Consider the following 21,392-nt stretch of genomic DNA (forward strand, 5'->3'; position numbering starts at 1 on the left):
ATTAACTCAACTCAAAGGTTACAATCAATGGGTAAAATTTCAAAAAAATTATAAAAATGTGAGGGAAAAAAATTCTCAAATTTTAGATTATTTGACATGGAATGACCAAGCAATAGAAGCAGTGGCATACATAGCACTCCCACAACCCCTGCAGTGCAGGTGGGCGCAAGAGGTATGAGGGCGCACGCTCTTAATGTGGCTGCTGGTTAGAGGATTTTCTAACATAAGAAAGCGATCAAGATAAACATAGACCTAGTTTATTACCTTCACACTAGCACTGAGTCGAGGACACCAGACAATCCTTCTCAATTTGGGATTTTTCTGAGAGAAAATCTTAAATTAGCAAAATTAGAAAGATCAGGTAGGGTGCCTGGATCCATCATCTACTGAAGATGGATAACATGTTGAAGGAAAATGGACTTCTACTTTTGCAGGATGGAGAAACCTGTTTTGCGACCTAGGACATGATTTGCTCTATTTTCGCGAGATTGACTCCTAATCAAGAAGCGAAACAACCAAACTCCTCATTTCCTTTAACCTTTTACTATGGGCTAGTGTTGGAAAAATTAAAAAAAATAAACATATTGTCAATGGCATAAAAAGGTGGCCTGCTGTTAGTGAAGTTAGCTAGTAACTAATGAAGGTGAAAACGACATGTTTTTTTTCCAATCCATACTTTATTTCATCAAAAATTATAATTTCTTATTGTCTTTAAAAAATACTGCTATCACATTCACTTAAGGTCAAGCCTGCACGTCGGGTGTAAGGTCTTCGGGCTCTTCGTGGTAAACAGCCGGCTGTGTCCTGCTCATGCTGTTGTACTTAATGGACGCAATGGAAGGCTGGTCCATCTCATGGTCTGGAATAAGAAGGAGCTTCGCTTCCTCGCTCGTCGCCAGATGGCGCCCTGACACGGAAAGCTTCACTGTTTTACCTGGAATGTATTGACATCTCATTTCGTCTTCAAAATGTTACAGCGCATACAATTAATTTAATACAAAATGTGTTTTCTTTCCCTGAAGAAAGTTATATATGTTGGTCAGAAAATATAGCCAGGAACAGAATTATCTTCTGATAATTTAGATAAAGGTTAAAGTTTGAAAAAATAAATATTCCCATCGATTATTTCTTTTTGAAATTCTCAGTTTGCAATCTGTTGATGTGCAAGAAAGAAACACAAAACTTTACAAGTCCTAAACACACAATTTTAGATTTCTTTGGTGATTCGTCAGAGGAAGGATGGAGGTGGGGCTCAGGGGTTCGCCCCAGGAAAGTTATTAAAATTGAAGTCTAAACATCGCTGTCTTTGTCGATCTTTAGTGGTGTTAGGAGAGGAGTATCGGAAGGGGAATGGGAGGGGGATACAAATGAATGACAGAGACATTTTAGCACAGTTAAGTCCAATCATATGCAAAGTTAGTTTGCAGAGACAAGAGCAATGTTTTTTTTTTCTTAATCTTTGGATCACCCAGAAAGAGGGCTACCTATGTTAGAACATCTCATATTGTAAACAGCAACAAACGCAGATTTTAAGGGGGGGGGGGGAAGGTATATGCTCGGGAATCTCCCAAAAGGATAAAATTAATTTAGCTATCCCATTAAATATTATTTAAAACTTACTTCTAAACAGCACAAATCAATTTCTTTACACTTTTACAGTCAGACCTGGATATAAGGTCACTCCTTGGGACTTCATGAAACTGACCTTATAAGCGGGGTGACCTTATAACCGATTCATATATATTTATTGATAAATAAACATGTATATACATTAATTCTTTTCAAAATTTAATACGTTCAAAAATATCAGTTAATTATGTTTTAATACTGTAATCAATTTGAACCAACTAAAATTTTTGGAGTCATTTGAAATTATTTTTTAAAACTTTCATTTGGAGTAATGCTGCATACAAACATGCCAAAGAACTGATGTGCTACTTACCTTACTTAAACAGGGTTCGTATTGAATTTTGAAAATTAAAAGTAAGGAGTTTTGCAGGAGTTCATTTTACTTTTTAAGGATTGGTTTCTAGCTTAAAGATATATTTTTTAAAACGTTTTTCAGAAAAAATATGTACAACTCTAATATTATTTATTTTCGCTTTCAAAACATTGAATGCACAAACTTACTCAATTTATAGTAAAATATGCATTTACTGCATCTTAAGACTTGAGCCATCTCCGAATGAAATTCAAATACGGGGAGGGGGGGGGGAGGTTGACCTTGAAATATGTTTTAATTCGAAAATGAATTTGAAAAAAGTGGTATTGATTGAAAATAAGTATTTTCTTGAAAAAAAAAACATGTACTAACAATTTCCTAACCAAAAAAAGACTTCAAAAAAAAAAAAAAAATAATAATTGCTAAAATAAGAACTATAATAAGCCGACTGAATGTAGTAGAAGCAGGGTTTAAGTTGGGTTCAAAAGTTCTTTAGCATAAAAGCTAAAATTGAGGGGAAAATGTTAGCAAAATGGTAAAATGTTACACATTCTCATATATTTATATATGCCTCAGTGTGTTTCATCTCCAGTTGAAAATACAATTCATATTTCATCTGTGACATCTTTGAAGAAATAAGTACAACATTTTTTTTTTTTTAAACATAAAATAAAAAAAGAAAACACGATTGGTGTTTAGAACGTTGCAGTCCCATCCTCCTAATAAAGCAGTTATTGGGGGGACATAATGCTGGATAAGACTAATAGTTATAGAACTTAATTGTAGTTTAAACATCTTAGATAATATTTAAAAAAGAATAAGTTGATTATCGCCATGCCTGCTTCCTCTCTAGGATCATACATTTCTTCTTTTTTTTTTTAAATTTATTTATTTTTTATTTGAGCAAAAAAGCGAAAATACATTGCTTTATTTTCGCAATTCAGATAGTGTTTTCGCATTATGCAAAAAATGCGACCGTAGCGGAAACCCTGAGTAGAAGCCAAAATAACTTTCAATTGTCAAAATAATTGAAATATTTACAGGATACAAAAGGACAAACTTCAAACACAAAAAACAATTTTTGGCAAAGCTTGTGTTTGATTGTGGCATAGAAACATGAAGTTACTAATACAAGATTGAAATACAGAAAAATTAAATTTAAACATCAGGGATCCTTTTGGAAAAATTGTACACATTATTTTAATTTTCAAAATTGATCAAAATTTTGAAGAACATTTTAAAACTTTTGTGTGACTCTACGCTGATAAACACAGAAAACTGACTAATTTTAAGAATTTTTCTTCTAAAAAGTACAAAAATTATAATTCTAGGATATAGTGGTGTTTAACTATTAAGTTGCTCGTTCATTTAGTGTATAAAATATGTTACGTTTATTTATGTTTTGTAATTAATATCTACAAATTATTAAAATTAAAAACAAAACTGATTTAAATAAAAAAAGTCCGTTTTAATACTATTATTTTTTTTTAAACCAAAAAATCAAACTTTGCCAACTATACTTAAAGAAGTTGAAACAAAAATTAATTTCAGCCAACGATTCTGTACTTAACTTTCTGACATTTGACTCTTAAAAAGCATGAATTTCGTTAAAGACTTTTCAATTAAATGATTTTAATAAAAATACAAATGAATTTGATTTCTTTGTCTCTTCACAAAGCACAGTAAGCATCATAAATGCAAAAATTCTTATACCCATGGCGGATGCAAAGAGATTGCGATTTTCAATGTGAACGAGTTAAATGTAAAAAGAACGGCACATAATTTTTTTCAAAAAAAATTAAGTTTATTATTTTAGAATTGCATTTTAGAACTCTAAAATAAACGTATTATTAATAAGAATCGACGTAACTGAAGCAAAAATCAAATTAAACCAGCAATTTAGATTTTAACTTTTTTACTCTCATAAAGGACACAGAAGTTGGCTTGAAAATTTTAACTTTGCTTTTTATAGGAATAAAAAGACATTTCATTTATTTGCGCTCCAAAAAAGCATAATAAGCATCAAAAATCAGAACAATTTGATTCTCATATCAAAGAGATTGCTTTGGTCAAAATGAAAGCATCAAAAGCCTAAAAACGACAAATAAAAGAATTTATTAAAGCAAAAAAAAAAAAATCTTTAGAATGGTACTCTAACAAGTCTACAAAATGTCATAATATTAATAATTATCGACATAATCGTCAGAAATGAGGGGGGAAAATCGGATGTGGGGAAGAAAATAGTCTTTAAAAAAGTCGGATTTATTAACAGACGAAAAAATAGCGGGATTCTGGTAAAATTCGGTGTAACGTAATCACTCGTATCGGATTGGAGACAGAAGGAAATTTTTAAGGTCATGTAGAATAAAAATATAAGAGTTAGTAAGGAGATAGTAGCAAAATTCAGGAGTTTAAAGGGCCCTTATTTTATTTTCTTAAAAAACAGGAGGTTATAAGGAGTTTATAAGGAGCGTACAAACCCTGTTAAAAGTATCATTAATACAGGACTGCTTTTCTTTAATTTGAGCACAATGATTTCTAATTATTTTCTGAACATTTTCTTCGGCTTCTCCTTCTCATGACTGGTAAAAAAGTGTGACATGCACCTTGTACATGCTGAGTGCCGGCATTACTGCTTCATATTTTAATATCACTGTAGTAATACTCACTTTCTACAGCATTCTTTGCACTACATGCTAAGTTAATAGGAAAAACAGCTTTTCACTTTTTAAGAGCCATTATTTTGAAGTTCAGACAAGGTGTGGCAGTGACCATTTTTGATTTTTCTAATTTTTTTATATGTCAAAGTAGATCATGAGAAGTGAACATTCTGAAATTTTTAGCCTTCCAAAAAATTTTTTTCGCTCATTAAAAATTTCCAAAGTTTGACGTTTTGCAGCGCTTTTTAGAAAAATTCTAAAAGTAGCATTTCAGTGCGCTTTAGCTCTTTACGGAAATACCACCCCACGGTTATGTTTATATTTATTGGTTGTACTGTATCTAGTGATGATGACTTCATAGTTATTTTGGTTGAGGGTTGTTGCTTTCTTCAGATAAGGGGTCGCAAAGTATGGATTTTATCCGATTTTGCGAAAGTTTAACCTGCATTATTTCCCCCCAAAAGTCATCCCCCGAAAAAAATTTAACATATACTGAAAGTTTATACTATGAAGAGAGTAAATCGCACACAATTTATTTGAGGTTTAATTTTTTTTAGGAGAAAAATGCCCTGATATTTTTTAAATTTTCAAAAATTGTGCTTTTTTGATCACAATTAACTCAAAACAGCATCACTAGGAAAAAAAAACCTTTTATATATTATGGTACTTGGCTATGTGTAAAACATCATGAAAAAGAAAACAGCATGGGATCTCTTCTTGTTTTCTAGAAAATAATTTTTTGGTAGCTCATTTTATGCGTTTTCTCGTGCGTAAAACGTGTGTATAGTATGCAGATTAGATCTGCTAAAATTAAAGTATGTAGTAGGAATGTATATATGTGTGAATAGAGAAAGAGAAAAAGACTAGCACTATTTTATTTTTCTGATTTTTACAAATTGATGGTATTTTAATTGCAGGTAAATCAGAAAATGATAAATCGATATCATATGTGTGTGTGTATATATATATATTGATTTATCGTCAATATATATATATATATATATATATATATATATATATATATATATATATATATACATTGATTTATCGTATCAATCCCAAAATAATTCTTTTTTATTTATGTCCATAGCAGTGGAAGTAATTTCATGAATAATATCTGCTTCACTTTCCTCTAAATGTCTATTTTCTATGTCATCTTCAAATATCTGTTCAGAGTTCTGTTTCTTATGGTCTTGGTCAGGCATCTACCAGTCAACAAGGAGAAAACAAAGAAGAAAACACTTTGTCAATCTCATGTGAGGGGTGGGCTCTCCCAACTCGTAAAAGTACACGATTTTCAATGAAACAAAAAGAGTTTCTTTAAGAAAAGTTCCTTTATGGTGAGAAAACCGGGAGAAATCAGACGCCCGACCAAGTAGAACATGCAAGGAGAACAGAGATGATTGAAGACATAAAAATATTCCAACCGAACAGTATCTGACAAGAAGTCAAATTGAAGCTGCTTTTAACCGATATACAAAGCAAAAAAAAAAAAAAGCAAATAATACTGATTTATCAAGAACCGACAGCCTTTTAGAGGTATTTGAAGATAACATAAAAAATAAACATTTAGAGGAAAGTGAAGCAGATATTGTTCATGAAATTTCTTCCATTGCTATGGACATAAATATATAAATAAGAAAGAATTATTTTGGGATTGATACGATAAAACGATAAATCAATATATATATATATATATATATATATATATATATATATATATATATATATATACACACACACACACACATATGATATCGATTTATCGTTTTCTGATTTACCTGCAATTAAAATACCATCAATATGTAAAAATCAGAAAAATAAAATAGTGCTAGTCTTTTTCTCTTTCTTTATACATACATATATACATACTTACTACATCCTTTAAGTTTTAGCAGATCTAATCTGCATACTGTACACACGTTTTACGCACGAGAAAACGCATAAAATGAGCTACAAAAAAAAAAATTATTTTCTGGAAAATAAGAAGAGATCCCATGCTGTTTTCTTTTTCATGATGTTTTACGCATAGCCAGGTACCATAGTATATAAAAGGTTTTTTTTTCCTAGTGATGCTGTTTTGAGTTAATTGCGATCAAAAAAGCACAATTTTTGAAAATTTGAAAAATATCAGGGCATTTTTCTCCTAAAAAAAATTAAACCTCAAACAAATTTTGTGCTATTTACTCTCTTCATAGTATAAACTTTCAGTATATGTTAATTTTTTTTCGGTGAATGGCGTTTGGGTTGAAATAACGCAGGTTAAACTTACGTGAAAACGGATAAAATCCATACTTTGCGACCCCTTATCTGAAGAAAGCAACAATCCCCAACCAAAATAACTATGAAGTCATCATCACTAGATACAGTACAACCAATAAATATAAGTGTAACCGTGAGGTGGTGTTTCTGTAAAGAGCTATAGCGCACTGAAATGCGACTTATAGAATTTTTCTAAAAAAGCGCTGCAAAACCTCAAACTTTGGGAAATTTTAACGAGCGAAAGAAATTTTTTGGAAAGCTAAAAATTTCAGAATGTTTACTTCTTATGACCTACTTTGACATATAAAAAAATTAGGAAAATCAAAAATGGTCACTGCCAAAATTTCCGTTTTTTGTCTGAATTTCAAAATAATGGCTCTTAAAGGATCGAATATCTCAGAAAATTCTTTGGAGTGAATCTGTCATTATTCAAAGAAATAAGACAAAAGTGACCTTATGAGAGATTAACGTATTATTATCTGACCATATATCTGAAAATACATGAAATAAATTTCCTATTCAGTGAGCTGGGACCTTAAAAAAGTGACCAAGGTCTAACTATTTAAAAAAAAAAAAACTGGCAGCATATTTGAATAAAATCCCTTTTGTTGCCAATAAGAGTAACATTTGAGTCAGAGATCAGTCAGGCCCGTCTGAGGGGGGGGGGGGCAAGCGGAGGCCTGCACAGGGGAGAGAAGGGACACCTGTTGGCCTAGGCCAAGAGCCTGAAGGGGGCCCAATATTTTTAAAACTTCGCCTGAAATACAGGGGTAAACGATATGGAGCGGGACCCGGAAAAGTCATTTGTTGATAGGCCCCAAAAATTTGTGTGCACACCCTTGGTGGAGTGCAATAACAATTTTGTTGGGAAACCATGCCTACTTTTGTATAAAATCATTAATTTTTCAAACCCCTGACCCTCTCAAATGACGGGAATGAGGACACTGTGAAAGCATATATTTAACTGGCTTAATTCATTTTAATTCATTGGCTTAGGATTCAAAGATACACAAATCGCGATTTTTCCAATAATTCTTCTTTGATAGAATCAGTAACTAACAGTAAGGGTGCCTAAAAAACATTTGAAAAAAACTTCCAATACAATTAAGAAAAATTGTACGAGGAAGCGCTTTTCACTTTTCCTCTCTGGTGCCCTTGTCCTGGCAACATAGATTACAGCAGCAAATGAACGGATGTTTTAATGAAAAAATAATTAAATTAATAAATTTAAGGTTGTGGAGAAAAGAGCAACTTACCAACGTGTCGGATGTGGTCTGAGACATCACGTGTGACATCCGAGACATCCCACATGCTCATAAATGAAAGGCAGCAGGGGACTTGCTGGGCCGCCATGTCCACATAAGGCTGGTGAGAGAAGGCAAAGTAATGGGCCACCGACGCCAAGAACATCTCAATGCAAATCAGGAAATTCTGAAAAAAATAACGATTTCTAATTTTGCATAAGCATTTTTTTTTCAGTTGCAGCCTCTCTAGAAGGCCTCACTTCTCATTTTAACCATTAGAATTGCAATTTCAAATACCACTACTATCTTCTCTCTTTTCCAGATACACTCTGGGAGGCATTACGTGAGCATTATACTGCTAGTGGTTTAGTCAAAGAGGAACATTGGGAGACCAGGCCTGTCAATTGGGGGGGGGGGGCAGTTGGCCTGCGCCTCTCGGGACCCTTATGGATACATAATGAAATTAGGCATTTTTGTACACATTTTGCTGTTTTTTTCCAAAATTATAAAGTAGACCCTCGTGTTACAGGGGTTTATTTTGCGCGGATTTGATTTACATGGTTTAAGATTTGGCACCTTTATTTTATTTTACTTAGATGAGTTTTGATTTAACCCGGATGCGGCATTTAAAACAGATTAAGTTTTCATCTCTTCCAAAATTCAAGCTCTTGAGAGTGCAGATAACACACAATAAACTGTATTTTGGAGTGCTAATAAGTGAGCTTGGGCAACCGGAGGCATTTTTTGCGATTGATTACAGGGCTCTTTTCAGAAGTAAAGTTATTCAACTCACACAATGCAAAGTTCACTGGAAGAAGAGCTTTTAGAAGTTACAAAAGAGAAATAAATCAACAAGGATACCTACATCAATGACATACAATCAAAAGCTTTCACACGAAAAATTTTGAATCATTCCTTGACAACTACAAATGATCTTTCTGATTTGTTACTGAAGGAAGATCCCGCCATGGAAATGATAGGAGTGATCATGAAGGCGATAATGCCTCACAAAGAACTACACAGAAAAAAAAATAATGGCTATCAAAAAATTATCATAACCAGCTCTTTTTTTTTTTATAAAAAGTAAATTAATTCATTTTTTCTGTATGCACATTGTGCATATGTAATGAAATAAATGCACAGGAAAATCCATTATCTATCACTACAATGAAGTTTTTTTTTTCATCTATGGAACCTAATCCCTATTTTAACACTACTAATAAGTCTTAATTTGCCACGGCAGTGCAGTGGGACATTACCCCTGGGTAAAACGAGGGTCTGCTGAATATTGAACACAAACCCTTTGCCTCCCTCATCCTGGAAAATCTTTAAATGACAGGGCCGTGGGGATGCACACATTGCTAACGTTTTTATTTTTACACTCGAGTCCCTCATTTTTAAAAATTTTAACACTATCGTCTCTCCACTTTTTATTGCATTAAGTTATTCTGATACCTATGAGCGTCCCCCGACCTTTTTTTTTAGACCTACACCCAGGGGTGCCCAGATGGATGGTGACTGTGACTTTCCAAACATTTCTTGTTCGGTAAATTTCGAGGTAATATTGCAACAATGATATTCTTCTCCTTTTTTTAAAATTTCATTAAATTATTTTTGAATGATGCTTATGTTCCTTCTCATTAGGTGTCATTAATGTATGAGATGTATGAATGTTCTTATTTTATCAGGGATCGCGCTAAGGATTTTGAATTGTTCGCCAGTAAATTAGCCAAATTTTTAAAGTGTTAGCCAAATTTCCAAAGTCTTAGTCCAAGACTAACTTTTACTCATTTTAATGTATTTTTGTCTGCAGAAATATTTAATCAGAGTGAAGTATAACTTAATTTTTGACAATTTTTTGAGGATAAGGATGGGTATATCCAGGAATTTTTGTCTGTTTTTAGGAATTTTGTGAAAAAGAAAAATGCAAATTAAGTAGTTTTTTCCACAAATCATATGTAATTTTTCAGAGGAAAAATGGCTAAAAATAACTTAAAGTAATATTTATCATTCTTAAAAATATTTGAGAGGAGAAATAAAAGCTTTTAATAAAGCGCTCCCATCAATCGCAGAAGATCAATGTAAATGATGCTAAGTTTCTCATTTTTTTAGAGGTAGCTATTAAAGCAAAAGCAGAAACAAACTACTGAAAGTTGGTTGTAATAAGGGGACGATATAGTGGACGATGTACGGCTTTCATACACAGGAAGTTAGCGCAGTATTTTGATGGAAAAATTTATTTTATTTTTCATCACCAACTTGCCGAATTCGTCTGCTATTAATATTGCACTGTGCGATGTTTTATTCGCAACTCCAACGAGCTATAGGGGGCACTGCAGTCACTGTCTAATGGCCGACTTAAACACTAAAACAAACGCATGTGGTAACGAAGAAAATGCTAAAAGTGTTGTGATTTTTGTTGTTATGTATGATTTTTTCGCTTTATTCATTTGAAAGGATTTTTCAAAGTCTTTTGGTTATTCTGATCCATATAGAAAGAGATTAGAAACCAAAACGTATTACGAAAGTAAACAATTAATGCAGAACACACAGTAAGTTGTTCTGAAGCAGCCATTTTCACGATGTTGAATTCGGAATTCATAAATTTTTGGTTCGCTTCGAACGGCATTTTAATTTTGTACCGTTTTTTCTATACATTAGTACATATTAAGTTCAGTTTTGTGACATTTCCGGCATTTGTTGACATTTTTGTCACATAGTGCACATACGTGGCAAACTGTCAAGAGTAACGTTTAACACTAGATAATTTATTTCTATGACTATATGATTGGATATCCAAAGAAATCATGCATTTAATTCATTCGTCATGGAAATGATTTACCTGATACGCGAAATCTTGTCAAGATACATTATTCTTTCACACAATTTTAAAATCATTTATGTGGAATTAGGTTAAGGAAAAGTGTCCAGTCAATGTTGTTAAGTTCGTTTTTTTTTCTTCATCGAATTGAAAAACTGATATTTATTCAAATTCACTCAGAACAAAATAAATAAAATGTCTACTCACAGTTTATATATAGTGGTAGTTTTCTTTTCAGTTGATTGAATATTATTTCTTTTTACTTATCGAATTCTGTAATCTTACTATCATTTTATTCCACTCATGATAAAAATTAAAAATAGTTTAACTAAAAACGCGAAATCTCGCCAAGGCTACTTTGCTCGCACAATACTAAAACTATAACCCTAAACAAATTTGGCGAAACCTTTCAGCTGAGAATAAAAGGAATAAAGTAAATTCTTTCTCGGTTAAACATTTTTCATTTTGTTCTACGATAATAAATTCAAGAAAATATTTTGCATACTGTCCATTCCAACTAAATGCTGCTGTAAAATATGATTAGTTAAATTAATTTAAGATTAAAAAAAACTCATATTCTTACAAATTCATACAAAACAATAAAAAATTTTACCTGGTATAACGTTATCCAATTTTGTTAATCCAGAGTTTTCTTGTTTACGCTTCCACCATTTAATACTTTTTTGAAAGAAATAAGGAAAACTAACATTATTTTGAGAAGCTCGAGAATACTACTAAGGGACGAATTAATTTCTGTAGCTGAAAGCAAACTAAGACACATCGATTGTGTTAATAAATACTCAGAACAAACTGCCTGTGTTTACGTCAACAGACACACGTGGAACGCAACGTGGCAATGTTTTAGTTTCATTTGCAGTTTTGTTAATCACCGCAAGGTAGCGTATTCGAGCGCTGGAGTTCCGAATTTATTACGAGTTGGAATTTTTCTATTCCTGTAAATAGTTGACAAAATGAGAATGTAGCACAATTATTTATGTAAATATATTTTTTTAATTAGTTGTAAATTTTATGACATGTTTCGAGAACTAATTAAAGCGAAATAATATTTTGCTTTCGCGACCTTTAACAGATAAAAATAAATGTTAATGTTCTATTTACTTAACTTCAAGCTGATATTAATTATGAAACTTTTATTCATGTATTTACTCACTGCTTAGACATAATCATTATCATTGCTTTTTATTATTATTGAATTTTTTTCTACAACCAAATCGAAAAAAAAATCGGAAAACCTTTTTCATTTAAAAAATACATGTACAATTCGGAACTCCAGCGCTCGAACACGCTACCTTGCGGTGATTTACAAAACTGCAAATGAAACTAAAACATTGCCACGTTGCGTTCCACGTGTGTCTGTTGACGTAAACACAGGCAGTTTGTTCTGAGTATTTATTAAAACAATCGATGTGTCTTAGTTTGCTTTCAGCTACAGAAATTAATTCGTCCCTTAGTAGTATTCTCGAGCTTCTAAAAATAATGTTAGTTTTCATTATTTCCTTAATAATTGGTGAAAGCGAAAATTCTGGATTAACAAACTTGGATAACGTTATACAAGGTAAAAAATTTTATTGTTTTGTATGAATTTGTAAGAATATGGGGTTTTTTTAATCTTAAATTAATTAAACTTACCATATTTTACAGCAGCATTTTGTTGGAATGGACAGTATGCAAAATATTTTCTTGAATATATTATCCTAGAACAAAATGAATAACCGAGAAGGAATTTACTTTATTCCTTTTATTCTCAGCTGAAAGGTTTCGCCAAATTTGTTTAGGGTTATAGTTTTAGTATAGTGCGAGCAAAGTAGCCTTGGAGAGATTTCGCGTTTTCAGTTAAACCATTTTTAATTTTTATCATGAGTGGAATAAAATGGTAGTAAGATTACAGAATTCGATAAGTGAAAGGAAATAATGGTCAATCAACTGAAAAGAAAACTACCACTATATATCCGTGAGAATTTTGTTGATGATTTGCATAACATGACACAATTAAATCGTAACTCAGAAATTAGAAAAATCGAAACAGAAAATTTTTAAATTAACCGATTCGGGAATTTGAGAGAAATAACTGAGCTACAAATGGAAAACAAAAAGCGCTAGCCAAGCAAGGCAAAAAAGTATCATCTTCTTTCGATAACAATTTGTAATGTCATATTGAATTGCATTAATTGTTATTCTTGTCAGGCCAATTATTAATTAGTTTTATCAAGAATTGATAAATATCGAATTCAACATCGTGGAAATAGCTGATTAGAACTACGAACTACGTAGTTTGCATTAATCTTTGACGTTTAGTAATGCTTCTTGAATTCTCATTTCTTTCTACGTGGGCCAGAATATCCACAAGACTTTGAAAATTAATTTAAAAAGAATAAAGCGAAAAAATCATACGTACGAACAAAAATCACAACACTTTTAGCATTTTCTTCGTTACCATGTGCGTTTGTTTTAGTTTTTAAGTCCGCCATTACACAGTGACTTCAGTGCCCCCTATAGTTCATTGGAGTTGCGAATAAGAGTAAATTCTAATTTTTGAAAACTTGATTAATTTCAACAAAAAATTCCACAAATATCTGAAAAAAGCGTTCCAAGGTATAATTTTTTAAATGAAAAAGGTTTCTCGATTTTTTTTCCCATTTGGTTGTCAAAATAAATGCCATAATAATAAAAAGGAATGATAATAATTATGTCTAAGCAGTGAGTAAATGCATGAATAAAATTTTTATAATCAATATCGGCTTGAAGTTAAGTAAATAGAACATTAACAATTATTTTTATCTGTTAAAGGTCATGAAAGCAAAAAATTATTTCATTCTAATTAGTTCTCGAAACATGTCAGAAAATTTACAACTAATTTTAAAAAATGTATTTACGTAAATGATTGTACTACATTCTCATTTTGTCAATTATTTACAGGAATAGAAAAATTCCAACTCGTAATAAATAAAACATCGCACAGCGCAATATTAATAGCAGACGAATTCGGCAAGTTGGTGATGAAAAATAAAATTAATTTTTTCATCAAAATACTGTGCAAACTTCCTGTGAACGAAAGCCGTACATCGTCCACTATATTAACCCCTTATTACAACCATTCCAGTAGTATTTTTCTTTTTTTGCTTTAACAGCCGCCTCTAAAAAAATGAGAAACTTAGCATCATTTACATTGATCTGCTGCGATTGACGGGAGCGGTTCGCTGACAGCGCCCTCTAAAAAAGTGAACACTTGTTGAGACTTCTAAATAGGAAAGATTTATCTCCTCCCTTCTACCTCCCTGGGCAAACGGGTGAACGTCATCCTTCCACCGATCCGATGGACGGTAACGCTCCGATCCGATTCTAACGCGCGTGCGCGCACCTCATTCTGCTCGGAGTGGTCTGAGGATAAAACAACTTTCAGTGATTGCTAGTCTGGGAGTTTTATGAAAGGTTCGTTTTTAGGGATCGGAATTTTGCGAAGGGTCCGTTTTTAGGGGTCCGAATTTTGTGAACGGATCTAATTTTTATCTAGATTGACATTTGAAGGGAGATTTTTTTTTCTTCTGTGTATATATTGGATAAAGTTCTGTTCGCCAATAAATTCGCCAAATTCGATTTTTTTTCGCTGAATTTACGATTTTATCGCATTTGCGAATGCTTAACGAGGTCCCTGGGTAAAATTTGAATTTTATTCAATAAATTAAGAACTTTCCTCCTCTCAAAAATTTTAGTTTGGTTCACCCCCAACAACCCCACTGAACTCTTCAATTCAACAGCAGTTGAATATAAATTGCATGTTCTGTTAGCAGGATGCAATCGGACATCCTACATCATGTTCATAAATTAATCATTGAATAAGTATTACCAATAACAATTTTACTCTCCTTTAAAGAAAAAATCTTTCTGCACTGTATTTAGCAATGATCAGATTTTTTTTGCAATATTCATTGAAATGTAAAATATCTTAAGTGAATTACATTGTTCATTTCTTAATTGAAGGATATATATATATATATATATATATATATATATATATATATATATATATATATATATATATATATATATATATATATATATATATATACATACTGAAACAAAATAAAATTAGAATAAAATAAAATAAAATGGAGTAAACCACAAGCCCAATGTTGCGCAAAGCAGCCAAACAAACAGCCTCAGCCATTTAAATATTACAAAATGCAAACAATAAACTCATAAGGGATTTGTAATTCCCTTATGTGTTATTGTTTGCATTTTGTAATGTATATATATATATATATATATATATATATATATATATATATATATATATATATATATATATATATATATATATATATATATATATATATATATATATATATATATACATTCGAACCTCCATATATCGAACTTCCACATATCGAAATACCAACAAATTTCTTTGTTCATTATATAGAAAAATTGTTTCTATATATTGAAAGATCTCTATATATCGAAATTTTTTTCGAGACATTAGTAGATTTTTTTTTTCACTTTAGACTGTTTGTCGCAAAAAATGAAGGTTAGAGGAGAAAATTACTTTCAATAAAGGTTGCTACAGAACTGATAAGGAATCTGGGGTTGAAGGGTGTGTAGTTAAGTCGTTGTTCCGTTTTGAAGTTCTTAAATTCCCTCAAGTTTATTTCAAATCTTAGTTGTAACCAGTAAGACTGTAAAATCAGTTTCAAGTTATCCCTTTTTCTCTGTTGATTATCATTCCTAGTCTGATTAGTTTCAGTCAAAATCATTCAAGTAGATTGATTTTTTACTTTTCTCTCGATCACATTGCTAAAACCAAAATTCCCAAATGTTGCGATCAAGTTGAATTGCTGAAGAATATGAAGATGTCTGTTGGCATAAAAATGTACTTTCTGTTAATTTTTTAATCATTAACTTTCATTTAATCGGATGCTCGTATAAATTATAAATTGATTTTCATACACGAAAATTGGCTTTTATTTTAATGATTTAGGATACTTTTATGATAAAAAAAGATTGTTTCTATATATCAAAATTTCTATACATCGATTTTTTTATGGCAATTTGCTACTTCGATATATAGAGGTCCGACTGTATATATATATATATATATATATATATATATATATATATATATATATATATAGTCTACTCTCAATCTTCCTCCAAGCTTTGAGAAGAAGAGTAAAAATAGTTGTTTCTGCCGGGGTACAATTTCGAAAAAATGCAACAGATAAAAAAGCAAACCACCACTTGGAAAACAAAAAAACATGTCCCATCAGAAACAATTATTGTGACTCTGCAAATTTCTGTCAACTTTTGGGGAGAAAACAAAAACACTTCCCTAAATAATTAGTGAGCCCCTGCATAAGTGTATTAGACATTTTTTTCAAATACACAGTCCAGTCACATTAATGTGACCACGACGTGCTTTCCACGTCAGAGTTAAGTAACCAATCACAGAAGGCAGGTGGCAGCACAGGGCAGTTGAGCGTATATAAAGGGTGTGTGAGGGCTTCGGAAAACACTTCAATCGTTGGCGTAATGCAGAAACGAAGCGATTTATCCGACGTCCAAAAGGGCATGATCATTGACTTACGGGCCAAGGGTGGAAGCATTTCCGAAACGGCTGAGTTTGTGAACTGTTTGTGTGCCGCCGTGGTAAAAGTGTACCGTGCATGGTAAAATGGGACTGTCCAAAATCAGCGACGTGGCAAATGTGGTGCACCACGGACCATAGATGGCAGAGGCGAACGACGGTTGCGGAGATGCGTTCGGTCAGATAGACGGGCTATTGTTGAGCAATTGACCATTAAAATGAACCAAGGGGTTACCAAAAGTGTCTCCCAAACTACTATTCAGCGAACATTGCTGCGTCTGGGCCTCCAAAGCAGACGCCTGGTTCGTGCACCTATGCTGACTGCTGTTCTTGATATGCTGAATGCTGACGAAGGCTAGAATTTGCATGTCAGTACAGCAGCTCGACGTCAACTTGGCGACCAAAAGACTGGCGATATATCGCCAAGTGTCCGCCAAATTGTAACACCACTTAAGTTTGCATTGATATTAACAATGATTTCCCCCCAAAAAGGTGCAAAAGACCCCCTTAGGAACATCCGAAAGCAACCAAAAGGGGAGGTGCACAACTAGACCCCACTACGAGTCTATGTACCAAATTTCAACTTTCTAGGACATACCATTTTTGAGTTATGCGAGATACATACGCACATTAGGGTGTCCCGAAAAATTTTTTTTCCGTTTTTCTTAACGCAAGACCTCTCAAAATTTGCGAAATCGATCGTAAATTACAAAAATAATTTAAAAAATAGAATAAAACTATATCTTCAGGGCTCTACCGATCGTCAAAGTTTTGAAAAATTGTTATTTTTATGGCAACTGAAAAAGAAGTACTGAGAATAAAGTTATAAATTTACTGTGAAATAAAAGCTCGACAGCTGAAATAAAAAGATCGTGATTCGTAATATCAATACGAACACAAAAAAAAAAAAAAAAAAACATATGGTGATTACTACTGTAAATGCCTATATGGGAATAACCCCCATTTCCGCAGTAGAATCGTCCACGAAGCTTGGCGCCACGTCTCGATTTGCATGCAACAATATGTTACTGACTACTTCGACTTTGTTTGGTTTCAACTTGCTAATTCCTTTTACTTGTTTCGAGGGCTTTCTTAGCTTGACTCACGGGTGTTTTCTTCATAGCCAAAGTAATTTTAATGCTATAAAAGTACAGTTGCAATTGTTAGTGTTATATGCCGATTCTGTTAGTTTTAAGTAATGATTTCGAGACGTAGTGAGACTACTTGTGCTATACTGGGACCCTACAAGGAACTTGATGATCGGCAGCTACCTACTGTAAAAGACGTCATAAAATTTATTTTATTTGTCAGGAGCGAACAGAAATGTATGCATAATGGAAAGGACCCTTCCAGTTCAGATATATATACAATTGTTTCTGAAAAAATCAACAGTATTTGGACAAAAGCTTCAATTCCAATCGTAACTAAGTAACGAGTAATTCAATTATTAAAATTCTATTTCGAAAAGTATGTCAATTTGAAACGATACCCCAGAAGCCAACGAAGTGATAGTTTTGAAAATAAACTGAAGTGCTTTTTAGAGTCATCTGAGAAGCTCTTGGACGTTGCGGCTTGTAAGTGTCCTGTATTTGAGTCTTGTTCGTGTTTAAAACCTAAAAAAGTTCCCATCAATGAGAGAAGTTTCTTGTTGGATCAAAGAAATGACAGGAAAATGGTGATAAGAGGTGTCGATAAGAAAGAAACAGCTAGATTAATGAAACAACAGCAGAGAAAACTTGAAAGGGCAGCAAAAAAGTCTTCTACTGAAAATAACGATTCTGTCTCAGCAAATTTTGATGACGGTTCGATGCGTGAATTTTCTCCAGAAACGTATCCCATAACAGAGACGAATACGGCCTCTACAGGGACACCATCAACTTCAACGACAAATAGGAATACACTGATCTTGCCAACAGTTGCTAAGGTCTGTGATAGAGAAGTTTTGTCGACGCGATCTGCTGCTGCTGTTGTTTCTGCAGTTTTAGCTGATGTCGGCTTGGTTTCAAAAGAAGATTTAAGTCTAGTTGTTGATAAAAACCAAATCCACAGAGCTGTAGCTAAAGCTCGGAAAGAAGCTTCCAAAGATATTGGAAGTATTGTTATAAAAAGCATTTACTTTGATGGACGTAAAGACAAGACTCTGATAAATGAGAAAATAGGAGCTCGTTACCATCGCAAAGAAATTTTAGAAGAGCACATCTCAATTTTAGCAGAACCCGGATCAATTTATTTGGGACACACAACGCCAAGTCGTGGCACTGCAAAGGCAATTCTAACTTCGATTACAGCTCTATTAGAAGGTCAATGCTTGAATTTAGAAGACGTGATTTGTGTTGGATGTGACGGAACTGCAATAAACACCGGTTGGAAGGGTGGCGTGATTCAATATTTAGAGGAGTATTTGGAAAGACCATTGCAATGGGTGTGTGTGTATGCTTCATGCCAACGAATTACCCCTTCGTCATTTATTCTTGACCTTAGATGGTTGCACTTTGGGTCCTAAAGAATATTCCGGACCTATTGGAAAACAGTTAGCTGGTTGTGAAAATAAAATGACATTGTCTTTTTGCGCGGTGGATGGTAATTTTCCTAATTTGCCGAAAAATGTGGTTGTTGAACTAAGCACGGATCAAAAATATCTTTATGAGATTTGTCAATCTGTATCAACTGGTTTCTGTAGTCCTGAGCTGGCAAATCGCCAACCTGGAAAAATGGCGCACTCAAAATGGCTTACTTCTGCTAATCGTATACTCAGACTTTATGTAAGTACTCTTAATCCAACAGAAAATTTGCGATTGCTTGTTAACTATGTGGTTAAAGTGTACGCTCCAGTTTGGTTCTTAATCAAGCAAAAGTCATCTTTTAAGGAAGCAGTCAAACATCTTTTTCAAATGATTGTGTACTCTCGATTTTTACCCGAAAACTTGAAATCTGTTGTGTATTCTGTTATCAAAAGAAATGCTTTTTTTGCGCACCCAGAAAACCTGCTGGTCTGTATGTTGTTTGATGATAGGGAGCACATTCGGGAGTTAGCATTACGAAGAATAAAAAAAGCTAGAAAGGCTGAAAGTAGCACTAAACGCAGAATATTTAAAACACCAAAAATTAACTTCTCTGCTAAAGATTATACAGAAATAATTTTCTGGCAAGAGTGCCAGGTTACAGCACCACCGGTTCTTCGACATATTTCTAACAAGAACCTTCAAATTATGGCAAAAAAAAATAGCTTGGAAATCGTTGACTTTCCTTGCCACTCACAATCTGTGGAAAGATGTGTTAAACTAATAACACAGGCTTCACAAAGTGTTACTAACGCTACTTCTAGAGATGGCTTCGTTAGAACCAGGTTGCAATCTCGCGCAGAAATGCCAAATTTTGGACACAAAAATAAGTTTAAATTCTAAACTTATGTCATTATTTATAAACTGTAGTTTGTTTATTTTGTTTTCTTGTGCTTTGTTTCATTAGTTTCTTAAATAAAATGCTTTCTAAACTTTATTTTTTTATTTTTTAAATCATATCGTTTAGGTCTGTCAAAAATGTAAAATATGCAAAACTTCAAAGAGCGGTAGAGCCCTCAAGAGGACACGCAATTCCATTTTTTTTACCTTTTTCGTGATCTGTGAAAAATTTCGCAAATTTTGACACCTCTTGTGATAGTGTAGCTCAAAATTTTTTTTCTTCTCATATATGGACGGGACACCCTAACGCACATACGCACATACATACAGACGTCACGAGAAAAGTTGTTGTAATTACCTCGGTGATGGTCAAAATGGATATTTCGCGTGTCTATACATTCTTAGGCACTTTTCCGCATGTGGTCGAATCGAAAAAAAAACTCAACATTCATTTGGGGGTGAGCAAAATGGAAATTAAGGGCGATTTTTGAGTGAAAATTTTTTCGCGAATACAATACTTCCTTTTTTGTAAAAGGAAGTAAAAATGTCACCAATCTGTCGATGTAGTCACTGGAAAGTCCGAACGATCCACGTCCAGAAACACAAAAAGTCCCCCGGATCACACTTCAGGAACGCCCGTAACAGGAAGGCAACATTAGACAGTTCGGAGATCGGTGAACATCTCAGGTAGACTTTTAGGAACTCACTTCCCCGGCAATATCAATTGGCCGGACACAACACAAGTGTTTCTTCACCTGGACTCATTCTAATTCCAGGACTTGGAAAATTTCAATACTTGAAAAGCAAGGTGAATATTCATCACCATTCACATCCCACTAAAAAAGCCCTGATAGCATCGCGGGGAAACCCCCCCCCCCCCACACGTGAGCCGAACTAGGTTTCACGATCAAAACAAAACTGGGGATCGTTGAGAGAAGAGAGAGAGAGTGATGCCACCCACCTCAATATATATGTTTTATCAGCCAATGAGATTCCATGCCTCGATGACGTCACCACACTAACTTCTACTTCAACAATCACTCATTTGTTTATTCCACTGCCGCGAATATTCCTACTCCTCTCCATAGCACGTGCGGTCAACAAGTGGAATTTATTCGAATCCATCAGGTGACAACTCAACTTTTTCTGAATCGACACATCGAGACATGCAATCTTCAATGGTTTTAGTAAACAGTCGCCATTAATTATGGCATGAGGGAATTGTCGATTGAAGTGTTAGCACCAACTAGTTGACTAGTTCTACTTTTACCAGACTGGGCTTAAAGTAGGTACATTTAACTTTAAATTATTTTCTTTAAATTATTGGCTGTGGACCGAGAACAAAAATAAAATAATATTTTATGGTAAACATTATGCTCCATCAGACAGATGGACGTTAGTGTATAAGGCGTGAAACCTCTGAAAGGAACCACCCTGCAACCATTGCAGGAACAGTCCAA

General features: G+C 33.4%; 1 protein-coding gene across 1 annotated transcript in view; it reads right to left on the reverse strand.

The window, feature by feature from the left end:
- Positions 1–671: 671 nt before the first annotated feature.
- The window catches only part of LOC129231583 (transmembrane protein 184C-like), a 54,352-nt gene continuing 33,631 nt past the window's right edge, over positions 672–21,392 (reverse strand). Inside the window, exons 8-9 of the mRNA XM_054865944.1 lie at positions 8,121–8,295; positions 672–934 (exon numbers count right to left, since the gene is read on the reverse strand). Of these exons, the coding sequence (XP_054721919.1) occupies positions 744–934; positions 8,121–8,295 (366 nt within the window). The 3' untranslated portion in view covers positions 672–743. The remainder of the gene's footprint in view (positions 935–8,120; positions 8,296–21,392) is intronic.

This window comes from Uloborus diversus, chromosome 1 (genome assembly GCF_026930045.1).
Source record: "Uloborus diversus isolate 005 chromosome 1, Udiv.v.3.1, whole genome shotgun sequence".
Classification (NCBI taxonomy): Eukaryota; Metazoa; Arthropoda; class Arachnida; order Araneae; family Uloboridae; genus Uloborus; species Uloborus diversus.